General features: G+C 34.0%; 1 protein-coding gene across 4 annotated transcripts in view; it reads left to right on the top strand.

Annotated features, from left to right (window-relative positions):
* The window catches only part of LOC106461580 (oxidation resistance protein 1-like), a 163,721-nt gene that overhangs the window by 113,649 nt on the left and 32,795 nt on the right, over positions 1-17,277 (top strand). For 3 of the 4 annotated variants that reach the window (XM_022388589.1, XM_022388587.1, XM_013921422.2), the window contains 3 exons: positions 453-479; positions 7,900-8,062; positions 8,267-8,531. In XM_022388589.1, coding sequence (XP_022244297.1) covers positions 453-479; positions 7,900-8,062; positions 8,267-8,531 — 455 coding nt within the window. The remainder of the gene's footprint in view (positions 1-452; positions 480-7,899; positions 8,063-8,266; positions 8,532-17,277) is intronic. The other variant, XM_022388588.1, reaches the window with a different exon arrangement.

The raw sequence follows: 17,277 nt of genomic DNA, 5'->3' as shown, positions 1-17,277 counted from the left end.
TCTGTTTACTTGTGACCACTCAGTGTATATGTGTGTGTGTGTGTGTGTATATATATATATATATATTGAAGTTGTCAAATTCCTTAGTTGTTAAGGATAAGGCCATATTTGAAATTACCTAGAAGAGGTTGACAAAAAAAAACTACAGGAATTTTGTTTGTGGTTGATATATTTTGCAATTTTTGAACAGAAGTACGCCTTAAAACTTCAAAAAAAGTTTGGGTGAAAGTATACGTGTTTAACTTTAATGCAGCTAGTTTTTCAGGAATTTATATACATACCAATATACTGATAGTCTGATTATGTGTATTCTTATTTTAATGTAGATGTTTAATTATTATTCATTGGTGGCAGATTTAAAGATTTTCATATATCTTTAGGGGCAAGATGTTACATTCTAAAAGTTTTCTGACTAACTAACTAACTATTCTTTCATTTCTCTTGTTCTATAGCTCGAGGCTTTCACTTCGAGGAATTTGGTTAGTACTCATCATGTAACAAATGTTTGTGTCTGTAAATTTTCTGTATTGCATGCATGTTTATCTTTCCGTGCTACTCCTTTTTCTTAAAAACTCCCTATATTCCTAGTTTTCTATTTTTTCACACAGAGAAAAAGTTACTTAAAAAAAAGATTAATTCTGGATTTTATGTGAATACTCATTTTAAGATTAAGTGTAATTACTAAAATAACAATTTATATGAGAAATACCTTTTTCTTCAGTTTTTCTTGTATTAAAGATCGCTGTCTAGCACAGCTGTAGTAGATTTTAATTTTGAATTGAATACTGCTATGCTTACTTGTGACATTAAAAAGCAGAAAAAACATGAAAAACTATTGCCATATTTGTATCTTATATCTACCTCTTCTTGTAAAAAGAAGCTTTATGAATACAACATAAAAGTAATTATATTAATTCAAAAGTTTTGCTTACTCACTAAAATTAGTCAAAGCATGAAAAGTTTTATATAATCAAAACTTAAACTTATACAATTTGACCATTTTTCTATTGATAACTAAAAAAAAAGATTCAATTTCAAAATGCATTATTCATGCTCCTTATATGAGAAACAGAAAATTTTATGATTGAGTAGATGTGCAATTTGACTAATTTTTTAAGCTACAAATTGAATATCCAAATCTGCCCTTGGTAAAAGCCTAACAGTTCCAATGAAAATCTATAAGTAAAAGTGAATCTCGGTCCACAATAGGCTTTCTTTTTGAAGTTCTTGTAATGCATTTTAAATATCTTATCTTAAAAGTTTTACAGGTTATTTTAAGGAGGCTGCACTCCTCCATCTTTTTTCTCCTGAAAACATGCCAGTTTGTTAAAAATGAGCAAAACCTTTGTGAAGATTTTTTTGTAGCATCTATTCTCCAAGAACATTGTTGTAAGACGGGGAATGGATTGTAAGTGAGGAGGTGTAGCAATTGAGTTGATAAACTTGGTAGAAATGGCAAAGCAGCAGAGATGTGCTCAAGATTTCTACACTCTGAAGTTGATACATTTAATGTATGGACCTTAATAATAATCTTGAATTTTGCTTCTATGGAAAACTATATTCTACATCGAAAAGGGATATATCTTAAAAAATATTTTAATAATGAAATAATTCTCCAATTCAGGGTTAAGTGCTTATTCTAATCATAACATAAAGCAGAAGTTAAATGATGTGAATCAGAAAAGAGCAAGAAACTTAAACAGCATCGATATCTTTATTCTCTTCATTGTAGCAAGATATTTTATTGCTGAAAATTTTTTTGCTGTCTTTGACTTCTACAATTTTGTCGTGGTGTGAATTTTCGTCAAGTTTTCAAATAGTAGTTATTGCAGTAAGAATATAGGGGTTATTCTATAAAATATTTTTGCTTTTAAACATATGGGGAATTTAATTATGAATTTGGTTTGCTATTGGACTACTAAATTAGTATATCCAGTTTGGTTTGGATCAGTCAACTCCTTTAGGAGGAGATGCATCCACAGACAGAGGGAGAAAGTTTTTTCCTTAATATTGGATAGTTATTGCACTTGTATGGCTTGATATGTATTGAGCATATCTAAAGAATGCCTGTATCTCACTTTGCCTTGCTTCACTCACTAGAGCTGAATAAATTTTTAACACCATTAGAAGGAACTTTTTAATACAGGCCATGAAAGCATATGCATGTTTACTGCTTTTTAGTGTAACAGTTAGCTAAAGCTTAAAACATTTTTTCCAGGATTAATGGCAGTTGCTGACTAATAAAATATGTGCTGAAAAATAACAAAATTCCTTACTACAAAAAGGAGTTATACACATGGTGAATGTAATGAGTATCACATGGTCTATTTCTTTTACTACTTGGCTAGTCAGAGTAAACAATTCTTGCAAAATGTCAGATGACTATTTTGCCAAAAAAAAATGTCTCAATGTCTCAGAAAGTAAAGATTGCCACACCCTTTCAGCAGAGGTTTGAAACGCCTAGTGATCACTTTTAACCATGCAAATTGTTAATGTTCTAGGCATTATATCTATGAACATAAGTCATCTTAACTGTGTAATAATTAAGCAGCTATCATCCGATATCCTGGAGATATTTCATAGTGAGACTTTGCTCAATAGTTTGGAAAGTAAGGGTCACAGTGCCTTTTTGATTAAGTCAGTATTTCAATCAACAAACATTTTATGTTATTATAATCAAGTGGCATGAACATGATCTAGTGCATAAATTGTATGATGAACATCATTTGATAGCTTCAAAAGCAAGGAGCAATAACTTATTTCAGTTATTGTTTCATAAACTAAATGACTTATCTAGTTGCTTGTCTGGCAGTTAACCCCAGCAATAACAATAATTATAAATATTGATACCTTTTCTTTAAGCACTTCCTTATATGACTCATCTTGCATAACTAGATAAATACTTTCAGAATACTTCTTGTCAGCTGGGTTGAAATGATACGAGGCAGTATTCTTGCCATCCTCAAACTTGCTAGTCTTGTAGTTTGATTCTGAGGAAAAGTTGGGGCTGAGACACCAGGTTTTTTTGTGGGATTCTCTTGTGAAGTGAGGTATTACACACACACATACTCCAACTCTACCTTTTTGCCAAAAGGAGTTTAAAGCATGTCTTTTTCTGATCATCAATATGTTCATGGGCGAAAGAGTAAGTCCATTCACAGAGAGAAACAGTTGAGCCAGAAAGGCATAGGGTCTAGGATTAGTCCCCTCGTGGACAGACTTTTGTCAATGCTGCAAAAGCCTAAGACATTGGCCAGCCTTCAACTACTGATTCAACATGATCTGCGGGTGTCTGGTGCTCTCAACTACATGAGCAAGCCAAGCTTCTGATGATCAATCTTAGCAACAGTGAAGTGCCAATGGTTGAAATCCACTGTTATGTTGAGATTTCTAGCATGTTTCAGACCACATTGGGAGGTCTATAACAAAATCCCAGACTTTTGCCAATTGGAGTGCAACAATCCTTGTTCTGATCTAAACCAGTGGTGATGAATGGAGAACAGAAACTGGGCATGCTGTTTATGGATGATGTACATCATTTACAGTTGTCTCCCAATAGGAGAGACAATAGGCAGACATTAGTGAAGACTGTGACTCATGTCCTGCAGCACCATAGAAAAAAACCTAGGGAATCAATGGAAGCTCCAATAATTTGGATTGAGCGAGGCTATAGAACAAGCTACCATGGGCTGCTTGTTGTCCCACAACCATGAACTATTGAGCAGCTACACACTCAGATGGTGGAGTAGATCATGAAAAACTGAGAAGATCAGCTATACCTTTCCCTGGTGTTTACCAAAGTCAGCATGCAAGGGAGAAGCTTTTTTTCCTAACACATATGTTTCACAAAGTGAGGCAAAGCAGATCATACCTCCAACATTTAATGAGATTGTGAAAGAAGATTTTGACCAGTTCTTGAGATGTTTCAGGCAGGTTACAGCCTGGAATAAATACACTATGGAGCAAGCAGTCCAATGCTTCTGATTGAATGTGGATGGTCTAGTCATCAACCACCAAGGTGAAACACAGATGAATAACTGAAATTATCATGAATGATGTATTCCACTAACTTGACCAGGGAAAAACAGGGCAATTTGCAATGTTAAGTCTCAAAAGGTAGACATCACTGAGGAACTGGCTGCCTCTGTGGATGATCTGCACTGATTGCACAGGAAGGCATATCTGATTATGGCCTTAGCTGATTGGAAGGACATCCTCATGGATAAGTTCATAGAGGCAGCCCCTAGTGAACTCATGCAACAACACAAAGGGGTGAAGGACATCTTTACCCTCACTGAGGTTATGTCCCTCACAACAAATTTTGAAGTGTATTGTTGATCTGGCTGATGGAAATTAGAAAACCTACAGCAGCAGCTGTAGTGACAACTCCGCCAGCAAAGGGTACAGTGTAGATGCCACTATCACAAAGGACCAAGGTCAATAGGGGGTACCAATTAGCCACTTCCTCAAAATGTAAGTTTTGGGCAATTGAACTGGCCACCAGTGAGTGGAAAAATTATATGGGCTATCCCAGTGTTGTCTCAAAGTCTGCTGATGGGGTATCTCCATATTCACTAACAGTTATAGTAGTACCACTTATGGATATCGTGCAAGACAAAAGTGGCAGGGCCAACAGCTCCAGCCCATGCCCCCACAAGTTCTTACCAACACCCTCATCCAACACCACCCATCGACCCAACATGACTAAGATGATCAGTGTTGAACTGTGGATGCTGAGGTAAGCAGACCTCTAAATGCATCCTACTTTTTACTCCAGTGTGAGTTAAGAACATTAGTGTACCAGCCATACCACCAACAAGCATAAAGTAGAAGATTTCAACAATAAATGGATACCGAAGTTAACACAACACTTCAAGAGCTCCAGGATGAGCAGGCCCACAATACAGAAACACTGATGGACACTCACTGCACAGAGAGACCCTATCTGTTCATGAAATATCCTAATTCTGGACACTATATAGGATTTAAGAATATCACTCTAGTAGTAACTAGCATAAAGTTCAATAGACTTCAACATTTAATGAATACTAAAGTTGAAACTTCAAGAGCTCCAGCATAAACAATTATGGTGCCTGAGTTAGTGTGGATGCTTCTTGTGGTGCAGTATAGACCATCCCATCCAGTGCTAGTTGAGAGCATAGTATGGATGCACAAAACCTGTAGCCTGAGTGTTGAGATGCTGCAGCTAGTGGTCCCCAACACTTTGCAGCAATAGATACTCCAGACATTAGACAACACTAGGATCTGAGGGCACCAAGGCATGATATAGACTTGTGCTAACATCTGACTGCAGTTTTCTGGTTGCAAATCAGTCAGTTAGGATGTATGGCTCTGGTGTGAACACTGTACAGTGTATGCCACCCAAAGAAAGAACTGACTAAAAATGGTAAGCTCCAACAGATAATTGTTGGTTCTTCTACAGAAAATAGTCGTGGACATTGCTGGTTCATATCCAGAAACTTTAAGAGGCAACCACTATATCCTTGTGGTCATTGATTATATTGCAAAGTAGGCCAAATAATATATTTTGCCTACACACAATTGTGGATGTGTTAGCATAGAATTAGCATAGGTTGGAGCACCAGAGAAAATACATAGATCAAGGGGCCAACTTCATCAAACAACTGTTTACCAAGTTGTATATGGTGTTAGGTGTGATGAAGACTCCTACTGATGAATGAGATATATGGTGTGTCACCATGGAAAGAAATCCCATAGTACTACTACAAATATGTAGAGTGGCTGATATTGATGATGGTCAATGCATGAGTTCACATAGCAACTCAGGAAGGTGGTCAAATATCATAAGTGTTATGACTTAACAGCGAAGGAATGGATGTTCCATGGTGGTGACTGTACATGCTAGCAGCAGAGAAGCAACTGGGATCTAAATGGACTGGTCCATACCTAGTACTCTAACAAGTGAATCCATGGATATGAAATACAGTGGACACAAGGAGTGAGAAAGCTCATGAAAGACATCATAAAGCTGCATTCACAAATCTCAAATGAGTCCTTTCACTGGCTAGACCAGGAGTCTGGAGATAAGCTTGATGAGTATAAGGAAAGCGAAAATGCAGCCTTGGGTCATCATGACCTCAAAAACAGCAAAGAGGACACAGCAGACACTTATTTGATGGTGTTTGAAGAGCCAGATGAGGAGTTGGTGGAAGTAATAATCATCGCCAGTCCCAATTGGTTATCAAAGCTCTGATGTCAACTTCCCAGTCAGTATGAATGAGGCTGATTGGTTGAGAGCAGCAAGGATAATCATTAGATTATACACCTGATGATTGAAAGAACACGCATTCCTTGCTTTCCTAGCTATAGAGTAGCAGAGTCCAGTTTAGTTGTAAATTACATTTGATGACCACTTCTGAATTTCTTGTAGATAAAATGGTCAGGTAGTTGGAGGACCATTAATCAAAAGTACATCATGAATCTTTGCTTTCCAAACCACTAAGTGGATTTCATGACCCAGAATGTGATCCAAAATATCAAGGATCCATTACATTTGTAACACAGTAGAGTTTAGCACCCAATACTCTTTGGATTTTACATTGATCTTCATTGGAAATACACCATACCTGATTGACAAGAAACATTATTTTATCTGAGAATGTTGAAGTACAATAATACCATAAATTTTATTCTTGACAAGTATTCTTTAGATAAAAAAGGTAATTTTCTGAATTTTATTAATCATTATTTGTTTTGTGAAACCTGAAATAAAAAGTTGAGTTTGACAACTTCTAGATAGCACAACTGTCACAATCCCAGTAAAGTTTCAGCAGTTAACATAGATGTTATGAAAGTTAGCCTTGCACTGACTGGAAGCAACTTGTGAATACTACTAGAATACTTGACAATATATATAAAGGTAGCATACATACAAATCATGGGTGTATGTAAACAAACACATATGGAGGAAACATTATGCTGTGTAAATGATGAGAGGTGAAGAAATTAGGTAGAGAACAAGGACAACTTTTAGATATAGAACTTGATCCTGATGTTGAGAATCAATAAATTGGAGATGAACTGTGTTTGAGAGACCTGAAAGGCATTACTGGAAAATACAGGGTGCTTATGAGTTTTGTTAATGTTGAAAGAACGGACTAATATCACATGAATTGTGTCACTTCTTAAGTCATTTCTCTTCAAGGAAAACCCCTTGTTCTCAACATGCTCATTAGCTTATTTGTATGCTGATCTCGGGTCAAATACCTGACAACTTTCCAGTCTATTTCTTGTACTAAGAACTTTCCACTTATATTCGCATCATGCTTATTTTATCATTCATAACTAACATCATCTATACATTCCATTTCTCAGAATTATCACATGATATAGTGTAGTTTCAGTTAGTGGTGTGAGGAGCAATGTTATCCAGCTTGAACAAAATGAACTCATGATTGTATATTTAATGTCATTTTGTGGAAGTTTTTTTATATGTCTTGCAGGTTTCATAATGACCAAAAGTATAGTCTTCTAGTGATATATATTCCTACTATGTATAAATTACACATGTTCTTAGCATTTCTAATATTAGACATTCATTCATATTCACTCGGTATATATTTCTTTCCTTTTTTTATAAACAGTATTTAGTCTCCACGTGTATTTATTTTTCTTCTTGCTAACTACATTCATTTAATGTATGACTTCAGCAAGTATTCAGTGTGAATTGTCTTGTCATTTTTAAAAATTTAATTAACTTTAACTTCAGTCTTTTTCTTGTATATTTCATTAAGATAATTTCATTTGTTATTGTTTTTCTGTTGTTCCCAGTTTGTGTATAGAGTGATTTGTGTGCTATTTTTTTGACAATTGCAGTGATCAGTATATATACACAGTGATTTTTTTTCCCAATTGCAGAGTTGATACCACGGCAAGCTCGACCTCCTGATGATCCTCCTCTATACTTATGCTTACGAATTGGTCGGCCAAAAGATAAGAAATCTACAAGATCCACTACAGTTTTTTCTTATGGAAAAAAACAAATAAGAAGTGAATATTGGTTCAGTATTCCTCGACATAGGTAAAAGTCATTTTGTAATTTATTTTATATATTTTTAGTTGATGTGTTAAATTTCAATTAGTTCATAGTCGTATTCAACTTTTATGTCTAGTAATTTTATTGTAGCTTTGTTAGTAATATTGATAAGCAAATTATATGTTTGAAGCTTTAAAATTCTTTTTTTTTTTAATATGTGCTAGATATACAATAATTTATTTTCTGTAGAGTGGATGACTTGTACAGATTTTTTCACCGCTGGACACCAGATAGATATGGTGATGTTGATGCTACCAAACCTGAGGACATGGGCTTTGATCCAATTAACTCTGATGAAGAACAAGACTTTCCAGATGATAGTGACAATTTATTTGATGAAGAAACTAATGGTACTGACTCCCAGGGTAAAAAAGGTAAACGACCTGGTCCCTTGGATTTGTTGAAACTGGTAGAAGAACATTTTGGTACTGAAATGAGCCCATCTGATTGGGAGGTAGGCATGTTTTACTTTTGTAAACCATTGTATATAATAAATCAGCCATTAATTTATAAACAGCTTCAATAAATCTGAATTAGAAGATCTAGCTGTAAAATATTTACTTTTTTTCCATTTCTATTGATCTGTCAATGCAGAGACTTTGAGAAAATTCCTTTATCTCTTTCAGCATGGGTTTGGTCTCCAGGACCAACCTTGTAACCATTTGGTACTTGTTATAGTTTTAAATTAGTGAATGTATGTTAACGAAATTTGGCAAATTATCAGTAAATATTACAATGCTTTCATGCACAAAATATCAGTTTTTTTTTGTTAAGTCTTAAGATTTGTAAAGCAATGTTTTCTCATGCCATTTTTTTTCTTTTCGCATATTGTCTATCCAACATGCAACATAGTTTTCATTTTAAGATTAAAAATACTTTTATGCATCAGAAAATTTTCAAATTTCACATGCAAAATCTTTATAATGTCCAGATAGTTATCAAACATTTTTTAAGAAAAACTATATTTTATCTGTTCTTTTCAGTAACAAATCTCTCTACAGGTTTGGTCAATTTGACTGATCTCATAATCACGTTAAAAAAAATGAGGAAATAAATATAAATTATACCTTTTTTGTTCTAGAATGACTACAAATTATAACATGAAAACATAAATGTTTAGACTAAATAGCTTAAATCTCATAACATTATACATTTATATATATTTATTATTTTTACTATATTGACTTTTCAGCCATGCTTGGCTAACTATACAGAAGGTACAATGACGAGGTACACGTACACTCATGTTACTTTATCGAACAATATAAACTGACCTTTAGTCTTTACAAAGTAACTTGTCTTGGCTGTGTTTTAGTAGACTAATATTTTGTTAAATATACTCATACTTCAATTGTTAGACATTATATATGCATATAGATTATTGCTATTTAGAAATAAGTTCTTAAACTTATTTTTCTTAAACATAGAACAGTAACTAAAGAAGTAAAGGAAACAATGATCTCTTCTAGTTATGACCTTTGTACTCGTTTGCTGCTTGATATAGGTTGCTAAGCCGATTAAAATTTTGCTCGTGGAAGATATGAAACAAAATAATTATTTTTAGGTTTTATATATGCATTTGAATAACCAAAAAAATCATAAATTACTATATCAGTACCACTATAATTTATAAAGCATAGTAACTAAGCTGTATTTCAATTTAAACAAATATGAAATTTTGAGCAGACTAAAAACACAACCCACCTCCTTGAAATCTTGGTTCAAAAGAAAGAAATGGCATCCAATAACATTAAAATGGTTGAGAATGCCACTAGGGAGACATTCAGAGCTTCCAATTGGTTATTCATGTCATATATAGAAATAAGTGTATATAAGGAAGTGTTTCCAAAAATTGAAAGAGGTGTTTGATTTATTACATGAGCAAGATCTTAGCAAACTAAAAAGATAAGAAGCTCTTCTTTTATATTCTAGCTTGTCAATATCGGTAATTTGAGTTCCTAATTCGTATGAAACTATAGACTTAGCATTTTGACATCATAAACATCTAATTTGAACCAGTGCTGCATTCAACATACCACATGACACACAAAAATCGTTTTTTAAATGTGTTTTTTTATATTTACCTTTAAATGAAAAAATTGTGTAAGGTGTAATACTAAAATTTGAATTATAATCTACAGTTTGATACCAATAAAATTTTGAATGCAAGTTAACAAATGCAATTACATGGCTTCTCACCTGTGACTCATCTGGAAAGGGTTATTAATCTTAGTTAACTCTCAGCACATAAACTCGATCATTTTGACCAACCTTGTAACCTCCAGCTGACCATGAAAGTATACACACTACAACTCTGAATTTATCTAAGTGTAAACATTACAAGTCTGTTGTGCATAAATAATCAGATTTTTTAATAAAGTATATTTACTTTAATGAGTCAGTCTGAATGCAAGGTGGTATTCGTGTTACGAATAAAAATACTTCATGTTATAATCTTCATGTTTCATTTGCATAACCTTAGAACCTCCTAAATGAATATCAAAAGTTATTTTTTGATAGAACTTTATATTTTATTTGTTATTTTGTTACCCAGACACTATACTGGTTTAGTCCATTTAACTGATCTTATAACCACCACAAAGAAAAAAATAATTCTAAATTATACTCTTTTTTTTTTTTTCTAGAATGTAGAAGATTGTAACAGAAAATTACAATTATTTATCCTAAACAGTGTAAGGCTTGTATTATTTTATTTTTATAACAATAAATAAAAAAATATAGATGAAAAACCAGAAATGTAGTACTTACGTGTGAGTCTTGTACTTTTTTGCAGGAGAAGTCTAAAAATCTTGATAAAAGTTAACCCTAAATTTTGGTAGTGTTGTTGTTAGTACTTTACTGAATTTTTATTTATTTCAAATGCTCAATTTAGAGCTCAAAATAATAACATGCACAAAGAGTACAATGTCCTATAATTATTGTAATTTAATTAGCTTTCTAATTAAGCTATAAGTAATTTAAAATAATTCCCTTGATTAGTCAATAGCAACAAATGAAACTGTACATTGAATAATTCAAAACCTGTTGTCAAATTGAACTAGGATTATAAGGAACTCAGTAATTTAAATTTAAAAGAGCAAATTTCAGCAATCATTATGATATTTTTTGAAAGACAGGATGTGTGTGAGAAGTGAGTATTACTCTCTGGTTTATATTTCAGTTAAGCAAGAAGATTAGACACTATTGATTTAGATTATGTTATAGCAATACCGATACCATAAGTTTGTTATTTGTATTAAAATTCAAAAGGTCAAATAGGGGTTGAAAGAATATCTAAAATGGATAATTGATTAGGAAGAAGTGTCACGTGATATTTAGAAGTGAAGATTGAGAATTTTATTTAATTACCACTGATTTATTTTCTTCTAATTGTAAAAACTTTACAAATTTAGTTAAGTATAAAATTCAGATGTTACCAAGTGTTTTTAGTTGATTTCATACATTGCTTTTGATTGAAATCCTCTTCCCCCCAAAAAAAGTTAATATATAAAAATTGGCTTAGCAGTTGTATTTTAATCGTGGAAATACTAAATGTGTGTTGAAGTATAGATATCATTATTCATATTTTAGAATTTAATGTACATATCTTCAACATTTGGTTATTATTGTTTTAAATTATAAGAAATCTTTTGGACACTTTGTCCATTAGTTGTTTGCAGAAAAATTATCTCAAGCTGCTTTCTTATTTTCACACACACAAAAAAAATGTTTTGGTGACTCTGAAGTAAGTTAAATATTCCAACTCACTTTGTTATTTCACATCAAAAAAATAACATGCATATTCTAATGGCTTTTTGCCAGTGTTGGAAACATCTGTGATTCGATGTGTAATGATATATGCAGTTTAGTGTCTGAAGGTAGTGATGTATCATTTTATGCAGCTTGTGTGTTGAATTAATGGGTGAAGTTATTGTTGTATGTGTTTTTTGTAAATAATAAATTTCACTTTCTGTTACATCTGACAGTTTCAACAAGTACTTCTAGGTCTACCATCTTTTGTTAATGTACCGTTACACTTCCTTTAAAGTTTAACTTTGTGTAATGTATTCTAAAATGTACTCTACATGTTTCAAAAGTTAAGTAAAAAAAACAAAAAACAAGATTATTACTTTACTAGCTGGAGTACCTGTCCTCTGGATGGAATTTATGTAAATTTGTGACTAATGAAAGTTATCTTAGGACATGAAAAGTTGCTTCCCTTATATGTAATTGCAAAAATTGCAAAAATGCCCATAAAAACTGCAAAACAAAAAATGTGAAACCACAAGTTTGCATTATCTCCGCATGGACCCAACAAACTCTCATGCCAAATTTGGTGAGATCCATCAACAGGTGGAGAAGTAGTGGTAAAAAATGCCCATAAAAACCAAAAATACAAAACTAAAAATTTGTATGTATCTCCCCATGGACCCAATGAACCTCCATGCCAAATTTGGTGAAGATCCATCTACAAGGGGGCAAAGTAGTGGTAAAAAATGCAAAAACACCCATAAAAACCACAAACAAAAAATATAAAACTGAAAATTTTAATGTACCCCCACATGGACCTAATGAACCTCCATACCAGTTTTAATGAAGATCCATCCTCACCCTGCAAAGTAGTTACATGGACAGACAACAGACAGTACTGTTATATTTTTATAGATTGTATAAATAGTAAATGTTATAGTAAATATTTATTTTTAAAGTTAAGATGTTCCACTTGCGGTGAAAATAAGTATAGAAATTAGGGTGTTTGTGTATAGATTTAAAAAAATATAAATGATGAAATCTCATTTTCATTAAAGCCCTCTCAAAGTTAAATGCACTGAATTAGTTTATAATTTGCTTATATTTTTCTTTGTATTTATTCCTTATTTGATGAAAGTATTTTGTGTTTGTATGAATTTTTGCATAAAATATTGGTGTTTGAAATATTAAAGATTCTCAGTATAAAGAGCATGAATATTAAAATATAGGATACTATGGCTTAATCAGAGTTTTGAGTTTTAAAAAACATGCAAATTTTTTGCAAATCTTCAAGTATTCTAAAAATCAACCAATTGGGACATAACGTCTTTTGTAGGTCAGTAATGCAGCATTATTTTTATTTATTCTGTGAAATAATTTTCAGTGTACTATACACGTAGTTAGTACTATTATTATTTTCTTACATTTTTGGTCATTAATTCTGTGTTGCCCAAATAGATGAATCCCACCTGAATGGAAAACTGCATCATTGAATTAAAAAAATAATGGAAATAATATTGTAATCATTCTTCCACACATTAGAAAAAATAATACTTCAAAGTTGAAATTTATTCAATAAAAACGTTACATATGTCAAAGTTTAAAAAATCAATTTTGATTTTGTGTTGATTTCAGTGCACTCTGAATGAAAATATTAAGTGTATGTAAATTCTGACAGGAGTACTTACCTCCTTTCACAGTTACAGCTATTCTTAATTTGACTGTCCACTAGTGCAAAAATGTTTGCTTCCCACTAGCCTTGAAACTCCCACCTAATTCCATGTGTTTAAACTGTGTTGAAATATGCAAATTAGCATGCGACAGTCCTCCACCAATAGGAGTGTAACAAACCCTCCTATCACAGCTGACTCCCTCTTCATTTCTCAATTTGGCATGACAGTGTTAAGACTTAGTGCTTGATTTTGAACATTTTTATCTTTAGTGCATTTTGGACATATTCAAAGTATTGCTTATAATTCACTATCGAGTTGGATTTTTTTATATGATAGTGAATTCTATTCCTCACTCAATTACTAGTAGTCAGTCAGTAATTCTGAATTCACAATTTATTATTATGACTACAATGGCTACTGATGGTACCAGCTTTCAACAACTCATGGCAACAGCTGCAGGTGTGGCATTATCAGCAGAGGAAGTGTTTGCTGTAATTCATCGGAAGATGGTTTCTTTCATGCGGGTTAAGGGATCTCCCAATCTAAAAGCAATTCTGCCTTTACCTGAGAACTTAGATCAGAATGACACAGCCTTGGACAGCTTCCCTCCACTTTTCTGTGCTGTGCAGGCACATTCTGAGTCTGTTGAAGCACCTAGACTCTCACCATTTTTTAGACTTGATATCACAGGTATGTTGTGTTTTGTTGTTGTTAGCTGTGTCATTTGATCCTTCCCCTTCCTTATTTACTGCAGCACCTAGTTTTGTGTTTTTAATTTTTCCCTCTTCGCCTGATATTGGGGTTCATGCCAAACGTTTTGCAGATCAATTAAGGTTGTGGGTTAATATGCCGCACCTCCACAGAGGTTCATGCACTTGCATATCATTGTTGAACAGACCCTTAGGTCATTTGAGTTTTGTTAGAAGTATTCTCCCTTCTTTTCCTCTCACCTCCCACTTTATCCCCTGTTCCAGTTCCTCCCCCATCAAGGACACCATTAAACAGGTTTCTCCTGTGCTTCCAGGATTCTAACTTTTTGTCGTTCACAAAAAGACTGGGTACTGGCATTCTGTTTATGATCTCTTCCTTCTGAATTGCTTCTTCAATGTGCCTCAGTTCACCATGGAATCCTACCTGTCTCTCAGATGGGCCTTTCTTCCAGGGCTTTGGATGATGAGATTCGATATGTCCAACATTTATCTTCACATCCTATTGCTCGAGATTCACGTCGTTATCTAGTTTTGTCCAGGATCATGTTTATACATTCCAAGTTCTGTTGGGTGATCCAGTCATATGCCCAATTCCTACATCTTCATGGGCTCAGTTTCCATTTCTGTAGGGATGTCTGGCTTCTTCTAGCTTCATCCTTTGCAGAGTCTTCCACACTCACTAAACTTATCATCAGAGAAGCTGCTCAGATGGATTGAATTATTAAGGTGGAGAAGTCTGTTATCCACCCCACTGAATATCTTGTTCTTCTGGGTGTGTTTTTACAACTCGCATGTCACGCGAGCCCAACCTTCTCTTCATCTATGAGCCATGGAGTTTTTAATTCAGAGGGCACTTTCAGCACATTCTCTCCTCACATGAGAGGTTCTGTCTCTTTCGTAGACTTGGGCATCACTGGAAGCTATTATCCCTCTTGGCCATACCCACATGCATTATTTGCAGTGGGTACTACAAGATCAATGGCACCTTGTCATGTGACAGTGGGGGGTACCTAATTCTCTTCCTCATTCGGATATTCACATCCTCACAGATGCCTCGTTGTCAAGGTGGGATGCATTCTGCAATACACAGAAGATCTTGGGCCATTAGTCTTGGCAGAAGCTAGGTCTTCAACATTTTGGAACTCCTTGCTGTTCAGTGAGTGATACTTCAATTTCTGTCATCTCTGCAGAGCATGACAGTTATGATTAAATCTGACTACTAAACTGCTGTCTCTTACATCATCTGAAAAGGGGGCACTTAATACCAGTCTTTATGTTCCTACACTCTAGAGCTCACAGCTATCAAATTCGTTTGCTGGCCTATCACATATCAGGTGCCCAAAATCTTTCCAGGGTTCTTCTGTCTTGTCTTGACAAGGTTCTACTGACGAAGTGGTTTCTCGACCCCAGGTATTCCGAATGTTATGTTCTCATTTGGATACTCTCCCCAGTTTCATATCCTTTGACTTTGAATATGTTCAGCCAGGAATGGAAGGATCTTTTCCTTTATACATACCCTCCCATCTGTCTTCTCTCATCCAATACACTCTGTGTCAAGTCCTTCTTATGGCTCCTTTCTGGTCAGTTCAACCATTGTTTCTGTCCCTGTCACTTCTTCAGGAACTACCTCCATTACTTCTCCCTCTTTCCTGGTTCCTCTTCTTGCAACCTCACTCAGAGGTTCTTCATCCTTCCATTCCCACACTCCAGCTTAACAAATGAATTTTGTCTAGCCCCTTGTGAGGGGTTTGGAACTATCCACAACTTTAGTCTGTCTGTTATCAATATGAATGGAGAATATTCCATCGTTGGTCTATCCAGCATGGATTCTCATTTTCCCTTTCTCAGACATCCGACTTTTTACATGACTGTTTGACATGGGTTTGTCTGTTTCAACCATTATAGGCTTTAGGGTGGCCCTATCATCTACCTTTCATTTTTCCCGTTTTTGACAATTGTATTCTTCTCCAGTTATTTCCCTTTTATTTCAATCTATGTGTCTCTATTGCCCTCTTCATACCATTCCATTAAATTTTTGGACTGGAATCTAAATGTTGTTCTCCATGTCCTTAAAGGGCAGTCAAATTGAGAATAGCTGTAACTGTGAACAGTGGTATCTATCATAAATATATTTCCTTAGAATATTAACTCTCGTAACTCTTTTTTAGCTTAATATGGCTACTCGTTACTCTCTAGTAGGAAAGTCATATGTTTTTAACAGAATAGTACTAATTTAAACCTTGTAACTTTGGAACAAATGTAATTTTATCAATTTTAGCCAACCACTGTTTGTCATATCATAATGTAATTGCCTGTATCTCAGCTTTGAGAACTCATAATAAAAGTGGATATTGCCATAAAGATACAAAATGGTAAAAGCTTGGCTTGATAATATGTTGCTAGAAGAAAAGGTGTTGTGAACATCTGCCACAATTTTTTTAATCTAACATAAAACTTCCTTTATCATTCTATACTTCATTTGAATTATGGTGTTGCAATATTATAGGTAAATAAGTGTTTTTCATGGAACAGGATGAGATAGGCTTAGTTTGATCTTTTGCACTCAACCATATTAAGTTTTGTTTCACCAGCAAGGCTGCTATGTTAAACAACATTTACATGAGGTCATATCGGACTAAATAATTTCTTGAATTAGCATAGCATGTTCTCACAGAATTATAAATTAAACAATTATCAATCTGAATGTTGGATATACAAGATTGTTTGTGTAAGAATTATTATTTAGTTTTCATAACAAGAGTGTTAAAAGTAATTATTAGAATTTATAATTATGACAAATTTCAATACATAACTCGGTAAGAGGCACATGTTGTGTGTGTAGTTCAACTGATGTAAATTGACATCACGTCACTCGAACCTTCTGCATTTTTCTTGTTGCCTTAAGTGAGTATTGTTACATCATGCTGTTGCAGTTTGTAAAAAGTTCTAGGCTTCAGTTGGGCAATGTATTGTTGCATCAGCGAGGTCACGTGACTCGTTCTCTCGAATCTTCGGGAATTGTCGGGAGAAACTAGATATATGGTAGTCTGGTATATATAAGAGGGTG

The sequence above is a fragment of the Limulus polyphemus genome, unplaced genomic scaffold (genome assembly GCF_000517525.1).
Source record: "Limulus polyphemus unplaced genomic scaffold, Limulus_polyphemus-2.1.2 Scaffold991, whole genome shotgun sequence".
Classification (NCBI taxonomy): domain Eukaryota; kingdom Metazoa; phylum Arthropoda; class Merostomata; order Xiphosura; family Limulidae; genus Limulus; species Limulus polyphemus.
Note: the sequence above shows the minus strand (reverse complement) of the source record. Positions and strands in the feature narration are given on the sequence as shown.